This window comes from Apis dorsata, unplaced genomic scaffold (genome assembly GCF_000469605.1).
Source record: "Apis dorsata unplaced genomic scaffold, Apis dorsata 1.3 scaffold_291, whole genome shotgun sequence".
Classification (NCBI taxonomy): domain Eukaryota; kingdom Metazoa; phylum Arthropoda; class Insecta; order Hymenoptera; family Apidae; genus Apis; species Apis dorsata.
In genome coordinates, this window is record NW_006263566.1 from 495,781 (window position 1) to 504,920 (window position 9,140).

General features: G+C 31.8%; 1 protein-coding gene across 3 annotated transcripts in view; it reads left to right on the forward strand.

Annotated features, from left to right (window-relative positions):
• LOC102678073 (potassium/sodium hyperpolarization-activated cyclic nucleotide-gated channel 3) overlaps window positions 1–9,140 on the forward strand; it is a 191,080-nt gene that overhangs the window by 91,373 nt on the left and 90,567 nt on the right. For all 3 annotated transcript variants that reach the window (XM_031511085.1, XM_031511083.1, XM_031511084.1), the window contains exon 3: window positions 9,029–9,139. In XM_031511085.1, the coding sequence (XP_031366945.1) occupies window positions 9,029–9,139 (111 nt within the window). The remainder of the gene's footprint in view (window positions 1–9,028; window position 9,140) is intronic.

Here is a 9,140-nt window from a genome sequence, read left to right on the forward strand (position 1 = left end):
TCATGACAAATTGGAAACGTAGCAATCGAAAACGAACCTTGACACCTTTAGCAACTCCACCCTCTACGATCCCCGCTCCTGTCTCCTCCCCCACCCACGATGGCTGGGTTGCACTGGTCGTTTTTCGAGAGGCGGCACACTCGACACCGGGATACATATGCCGTTCTACTCGGTCGACCGCATCACCCAGCGGGGAAGTTTCTTAAAATAGAGTCTAGTACCGGGGGCCAGAGGTTGACGTGTGCATATACAAACTCTCTCTGGATGATGCAAACGCACACATACATACACATATATACATAGCAGAGAGTCGAGAGGATTGTCGGAGAGGAAAAAAGGATGGTCGCGCGACTGAATGTACCCGCTCGACACACTGCGTTTAAGTGTGACAATCGTTCTTTTCTCCCAGGGTCGAGCCAGTTTTCCCCTCTCTATAATTTCTTTCCTTCCTTCACTCACTCTGTTTTCTTTTAAATTTTCTGCTTTATCGATTTTAAACTTTCATTTTTTTCTTTTCTTTTCTTTTTCTTTTTTGGATATTTGGTTTTATTTTTTTCGATCTCGTGTTTGGGAGATGTTCCTTGAATGTTCTTCGGTTGTTGAATTTTCTGATGTAGAAGAAAAGTTTGGGAAATAGAATTTGGAGATATGGATTGGATAGTGAAATTGTAATATAGATCAAGAACAATTTATTTTTTGAAGGATAATTATATTAAATATTTAGAATCCTTTAATTTTTTGTTTGAGTTTAAAAGAATTTATAATCATATTTCAAAACTTTTTACTCTGACTTCGAAAAGTTTATTTTCTTATACAATTTTTCTTTTCTCTATTTTTATATTCCATCGCATGTCAAGTCGTTTTATTCTATTATTTTATAACTCGCAAAAGATGATATGTTACTAAAGTTTGACTGAAATATATTTAGATGGTATCAACTTCTAATATGAACTTTGACTTTCCTAGTCTATTCTTTTTTTAAACTAGTTATTTTATAATGGAAATAGATTCTTCTAGCATAGCCAGCAAGTTCTATTTCTTTTTGCGATTGTTCTACCTATTCTTTTCTCATACTATTTCTATTTCACGCCATACTTTATTTTCGATCCTCTTACAGTCCATGTATAATCATCCATGTACAGTCTTTACATAGAATGATAATTTTATTAAAATAAAATGCTATCAGTTAAATCTGGATATTCTGTTTGAAACAAAATTAATTTGAAAATTCTCTGTCTTAGAAAAAAATGATTTAATGAGATATTATTGTATGTATGAATTAATAAAAGGATGTATAAACATACTTTTATCAAATTTATAATTTTTAATTTTCTTTTTAGCAATAACAATATTAAAATGATATTTAATTTTTTGTACAAATTCTTTTTCGGATTATATATATGCTTTTGATGCATTTTGCAGCTTCATTATGCACCTTCTTTTTGTTTCCAATCGTCACGTACCAAGATACTTACTCTTAAGCTAATATTCTTTTTACTCTTTTGTAAATATGCAAATAGCTATATATTTTTAGATCCATTCACGTAGCTATAATTGGTGAAAGAAGTATGCGGAATTGCAAATTCAGCTAGATGTAGTAAGTGTCAAGCAGTAGTAAGTGTCAAGTAATAGAAACAAAAGATGTCCTATTTTTAGAATCTTATATTCTTTAATTTTTTTTTTTTGATGTTTAAAAATTAACAATTAGATATTTTACTAATAAAATTTTAAAAATTGTCAGATTTTAAAAATCTATTATATAAGTTTTAGAATTGGAACTTTAAAAATTTCTATTTTTTTCTTTGACTTTTAAAATTCAATGAAGATATTGCAAAAAAATTTAATAATAATTTTAATTGATGATAATTTTTCAAAATAAAATACTAAAATACTGAAAATTATAAAATACTATTTACTTAATACTTGTATAATCTTAACTTGTATAAACTTAAATAAATAAAAATTTAATTTTGTCAATCATATCCCAAATCACAATTGTTTTCACTGCATAGTTACCTCAATCAAGAAGATTAAACACGAAGCCCTACAAAAAAATTCCCAAGGCAAGCACTTGAAATATCCCTTACTCTTTCCTCTTACTATCTAAAGCTTTCATTTACACCCTCACGTTCTTCGACCATGATTCATCTACTCATAAAAAAAGACTATCATACTTTCAACTGTCCCCTGTTTGAGTTTTTTAACTTCAATCTGTTCATCCTCGAGTGATCTCTTTCAATCTTTCCTCGGCCCAACCTTTGACCCGCCCCTATACCTACTCATAAATACAATCCGAAACGAAATTTGTTTTCTTTAATTTAACATTATTAATTCTACGAATTATTCATCAACTTCTATCATTTGATAAATTAATCGACATTATCCATATCTAAAAAAAATCTAACATTTTCAATATTAATATAATAATATCCCCTCATATTCCATCAAGATAAAAAAAGGGGCAAAGTAAGGCATTAAACCATTTCCATGCCATTTTATCACAACCGAATCATTGTTCACGGCCCCGTATCGACTCTTGTTAATTAGGGTTAGGGTAATTAGCGTTCGATTAGGCAGGTCGCGGAACTCGCTTCAATGGAGTAAGAGATTACAATGGTCGGTGAACGTGTTGGCCCCGTGTTGTAACACGAGGACACTCTCTTTCCTTGCCCGCCCATGGAAACTGGGTCGTCGTGTTGCGTTGGGCAGATTCCTCGTTTCATTGGGAACCACCACCGTTTCGTTTGTTTTCCTCCGTCGTCGATCATCACGGCCGCCCCACCGCGACGGGGATGGATATGCAGGGAAGCATCTGTGACGAGATATTGTTCGGTTCGGCAGTGCATGGCAGGTGTCGCGTTGATATATGTACAGCATGATTGTTCAGGGATATGCGAGTTTATGCCCTGGAAAGAATTTTATTTGGAAATTGGAGGATGGAATTGAATTTTTGACAAAACAATTAATATTTTGTAATTGAAATTTCAATTGGAAGGAGGATGAAACGGAAACGATCGTTGCTTTTTTATTCTTCGGTTTAGCTTGATGTTTGATGGGGAACGATAATTGTTGCGAATAAATTGATTTCACGTGAATAAAACAATATGTGAATATTATATCAGAATCAATATACTTTTATATATAATATAATTATAACTTTATTTTACGAAAAAAATCCAACAACAATTGTGAGTAAAAATTGTGATACAATCAACCACCATGCATACTTATGACCCAATTATTTTAAAAGAAAAAAAAAATTACAAAAATAAAATAAATGTCGTTTTAATGAGCCTCAATGAGCGAAATGAACTACTTAAGATCCAGTGCACATGAGCGTTTTTTCGCTGCACGATTCCACATCTGCCCTCGTCGTTTCCAATTATGAAAAAAAAAAAAAAAGAAAAGAAAAAAAAGAAAAAGAAAACAAAGAAAGACATGGAATAGCGCAATAAAAACTCACATGCACTTGAAACGAAAACTCGATTGAAATTTCGTTTGAACGGATTGATGGGCTCGCATCACGAGATGTATCGCGATGGAAACGCGGCTTTTCCAGGGAACACACGCATTGGCGACGTTTCGCGATCGTTCGCGGTGCGCGCGGTTCAATAAATGCGCGAGGCCATATTCATCTTGGCGGAGCCAATAGAATTAATTTGCGAATTTATCCGCGACGCGAGGTTTCCTCGCATTCAATGAAAGTGAAATTAAGTACGGTTGATCGCGAGGTGGTGGATCGCGAGCCTTGTTAAATGGCGCGTATTGTGCAACACCGGCGACCATCTTTTTCTCCTTTTGTCTTTTTTTTTTCTTCTGCACAACTGCGATCGAATTTGATCCTTGAAGAAGGAAATTTGAGAATATGTTTTTAGAGATTCGTATTTGTGCATCGGTGAACTATTCCTTAAGGGAAATTTTTTAAGGAAGTTTAGAAGATTAAAAATGGTAATTTAGGAAGAAACGTTACAAACAGATATTGTTTATGAAAATTTGAAATATAATGGATTTGTGGATGTTGTATGAATGATATATAAATGATTATATATGATTTTGCTACCTTTGTTTTTCTTTAAATTTATGCAACAATTAATTTTTCTATGGGCTATGAAAAATTTTGAAAAATATCAGAGATAGTTGATGAAATTTTTATTCAATAAATAACTATAATATAATATAGTGATAAATTTATAAGTTACATCGAAGATAAGAATTATGAAAATAATTACTTGAAATTTAGCTTTATAAAATTGTATATACATGAAAAACAATAATTATTTAAACATTTCTTGAGAAAAGGTTAACAAGTCTTTAGGATAAACATAATAAATATAAAATTCTTCTTAGAGTAGATTTACTCAATAAAGGTATATCAATAAGGTATATAAAAGTTTGCAGAAGATCAATAACGATTCTCTCTTCCAGACTTCTTTCTCGAGATTCAATAACAACGTTACGACATTTTTATCTCCTCACGAAGATTGATTTTCTTACTTTTCTATTTCCTCAAGAACTATTGAACTTTCCTTCAAAAGGATAGAATATAATTGATATTTAAGCCTACTTAAAAAAAAAAAAAAATATCTACAAATTCGGTACAATTAAAAATTCAGTTTCTCAATTTTCTCTCTCTCTCTTTCACGAACCAAGGTTTGAACCGATACCAGTCAAGGTTTCTTTCTTTTGACCACATCGTAAAAATTCCCGATAAATTAGCTGAACACGTTCGAGGAGGATTGTGCAAGCGTATAAACTACCGCTCATAAGTATTTCAATATTTTTAACGATTTAAAATAAATAACTTAATAGTAAAGCAATATTTCCAAAGTATGCATGTTTATGAATAAAGAAATAAACTCGTAATTTATTAGTTAATAATTCTTATAGATGAATTGATTTTTCGTAATCTCATGAAAAATACAATCATATTTTGAATATTTCATTAATTACATTATAATATACAATTTTTCTTTTCATTTAAAAACTAATTTTCAAATTTGATATACATATATTCGATATTCGTAAGAAACAAAATTTTACTCTTTCTTTTCGATTCATTTTTACACGTAAAGTGATTCTCTGCCCGCTTGTATCATAATATTCATACGAAACGTAATTCGTTCAATTGAACGCTAGTAAAATTTCCTTACAATATAAATCAAGTTCCATTCCACGATAAATTCTTCATTTACAAACGATCCACGCTACTGAGTATTCCATTGTATCCCAAAGCGTTGAAAAATATTTTGAAGCATCGATGTACGAAAGACGTGCGAGGTTTCGTAGTATAATAATTTCAATCCGTCCTTCTTCGCCACGCTCTCGTACGCGTCCACTGGTAAGACACTGATGGCCGTATTTGCAAGAGGTGAACGCGTGGTGGAGATTTGTATTCTCGAGAGCTCGAACCCTGAGTCCCTTGATTTAGTGCTAATAAATATTCATTGGCGTACTTGAAACTGACCTCAGAGAATTGAACGGCATTATCGTGTGTACTCTTCGAAGATTAACCACGATTATTCGCTGCTCGCTCTATGTACAGACCGCTTTATTAAACCGTTTAAACAATATACCGGTAAATGGGCAATTTGTTGTGGCACGATGGTAACAGTAATAACAATAACGTTACTTATTCGAAAAGGATTCTTCGATCGTGTAAATTATCGTTTATCAATAATAAGAGTTTTGATTGTTGATCGTTGTCGATCGACGATTATCACTGTGGTGATCAATTTGGAATAATTGTGAACGTGATTGGAAGATTGATACATACAGAAGGATATTAAATTGTTCGATGTTAAGATATGTATGAGAAAATTTTTATAGGAATATTGAAATTCGTAATTTAAAAAGAAACTAAGATTATTATTACACATTATCCATACACATTGAGATATTAAAATTTCTTTGAGCTAAGATATTTATTCGATATTATAATATCTATTCATAAATTTACGGATTTTTATTTATGGATCGTTTATATTTGTTTTATAAAAATGAAATGACATTAAATAAATAATATAATTTTTAAAAGTCTATAACTGTTGAATATAAGAAGTTGAAGATAAACATAATGTTAAAACATATAAATAAAATTCAATCGTAATTGTAAAACAATGTAAAAACAATGTAAAAGTCGTATTTTATGTATTTTTTTTAACTCCGTTTGATATTTTTTAAAATTGAAAAGCAACTGTTTCAGACTTTATCCAAGTGTTCCAATTATCAAAATTTAAATTGTTTTTTTGAAAATACCGTTGTTACTACGATACATATACACGAAAAAACTATTTTATTCAAATCAATCAATCAATAATTTTTCTCAAAACAGACAGAATAAAATAGGAAAAAAATTGCAATTCCTCAAATTTGCACAATACAATTTCCAAACAAATTTGAATTATATTTATTCGTTGCTTAATAAGGAAGGAAAAATTGGAAACAGAAGGAAAGATGTTAGGACATCGTTGGTGGCAGATACTTATCTGTTATTGCAATCAGAGTGCAAGGTAACCGTAGAAGAAATCGTTCTCTGCAAAACGAGCTGTCGATAGCAGTGATCTAAGATCGTTATGCCCGTGTCTTTTGTCGTTGGTTCTTCTTCTGATCTACTTTTATCTGGTTGGATCCTTTTCTTGCCCTGCGTCGATTATCTCTGGACAATCGTGTCCAGCATGCTTCGAACGACTTTGAAAAACTCAGGATAATCGTTTCTTTTCAATCTCTCTTTTCATTTGATAAAAACTCTCTTCTTGTTCCAAGTTGTTTACGATTCAATATATGGCATTAAATTAATTTATTAGTTTGTTAAAGCGTTATTGACTAGTATTTTATAGAATATATAAAATTTCTATTTAACGTTACGCTTAATATTTTATTTAGAATATGTTGTCGTTGCAAATTGTTTGAAATTTAGTATGTAATATAACTGATATTAATTTTTCCATATTTTACCTTGCAATATCCTTTTCGAAAATCGAATAATATCATTCTTCCTCGTAAAATTTCTCATAAATTTTAACGATATTTCATCATCATCATTTTAATTCAAAATTATTTTTCATATTCTTTGAACATAATTCGTAATTAAATCTTCGTTGTTCCAGGATACATTCAATTTCATTATTATCATCTGAACAATTTTCATACAACTCTTATATATATACCTTTTGTTCGACATCTAATTACGCGCATAGATTAAGAGTAGATAGACATTCGAAAATACAGCATCGCAAGATTATTTCCTGGACAGTTTAATATTAATCGTGCCAATTACAGTGAAAAAAGTTCGTTCGAAAAGAATTAAAATCGAGAGGAGAGAGATGTAGAGAAAAAGAGAGAGAGAGCAAATCGGCGAGCAATTTGTCGAGATCGATTGTACGCGACGATAAGCGAGCGTCCAGAATCGCAAGGACGACTCTCAAAGATGAAAAGATTAAAAAGTGGAACGATGGTTCGAGGACGGTTTTGCAAACGAGCCGTTTCAGACGTGTTCCAAGGGTATACCATCGTTTCATCGTGGAAGTGAAACCGTACGGGACACGTGTATACCGATCACGATTAAGATATCGGTGTTGCTTCTTCTTCGACCAATTCGTCGGTCGTTCCGAAAAAGAATCGTGTACAGTGAAATTTCTAGATATTATTGTGTTATATATGTTCTAAAGAGAGTTGAATTCGATTTCTGTTATTATAAGAAATAGAATTTCTTTGAAGATACGATTGAAAGAAGTATTTATTTATTTGGACGATTGTTTTTGTTGAAATTTGATTGACTTTTGATTTCACTTGTTGTGTTTTCTCAGTTTTTGTTTGAATGTTGATATTTTTCACTTGTGAAAAGTTAGTTAATAATAGCGATAGAATAGAAAGAAAAAAGAGATTTTTTTATGCTTTTAGGGAAATAAATTTAGAACAAATAAATATAATTCGTATTTGATAGATGCAACATTTAAAATTCTTTCTGTCGTTAATTGTTCATAAATCATGCATTTTTATTAAGGAAATTAAAAAGTTTCAAGATATTTAAAGAAAAAGATATCATCAATATTCTAAAATTCGTAAATGCTTTCGGATGGTAAAAAGGAATGTCAACCTCGTTTTATCCAACTATCCTGCCTTCCGGACATTTTGCATGACTGGTGAACGAAATATCGCCGATATATATTCGAGAACCAATCCCAAATTATGAAAGCAGACGTACAAATATCGAAACCACACCTATCCCAGAGTCCCATACGAAATTAACCGCAGAAGGCCAGTCTTGCTTTCCTTCTCGTGCAATTCGGTTCGTCGCATTCTGTGTTGCATCAAACTATACTTGTATATCTGTATATCCTTCATAAATTTTATAATATTCAAGTGTTTTAACGCACAAGGTTCGTAATTTATCACTCTCTGCTCCAAATTTAATACCATAAATCATATTTCTTTCGAAGTCGAATAAACAATTTATTTATAAAATTTATAAAGATTTCCAATCTGTTTTGCGTTCAATTTACAAATCGGTATATCCAATTTCTTTTTTTTTTTATTAAGTCGAATACAATATTCGCGATGTGTTAAATAGGGCAAAATCATAAATCACGTGGAAATTAAATTTTTAAGAAAAGAATAGTGCTTCATTCATGTATTTTTACATTCTCTCTGCCAAATTTTAAATATTGGCTTCGCTCTAATTTAATTAAATGAATAATATATTGAATTAACTTACTAACCAGCTAATTTAAAATAACGCGAAATTATAGCATTTTTATCGATTGGACTTTGATTCTCCCTTTCACATTCTTTTAATTTTCATCTCTGTACCTATACTATAAATAAGAATTCTTTTCTCTCACGAATTCATAGATGAAAAACATTCAAATTTATATCCTTCATCCCTCGATTTTAATCGAAACGATCAACTCTTTATTATACCCCTCCATAATACCCAGATGCGTTCCCCAAAATCGCTTACCTCGAATTCGAAAATGCGAAATTGATGACTGTACCGTTGTTGAACCGAGGAATGGAATATGTTTTTCAGGGAGGGCGAGGGTGGCGGCGGTGGCGGCCGTTCCGTGATCAGCCCTGGTGGGGGTGGAGGAGGAGGTGGAGGTCGGCGGGCACCGAGTCTACGGCTGGTGAACGGAAGAGCA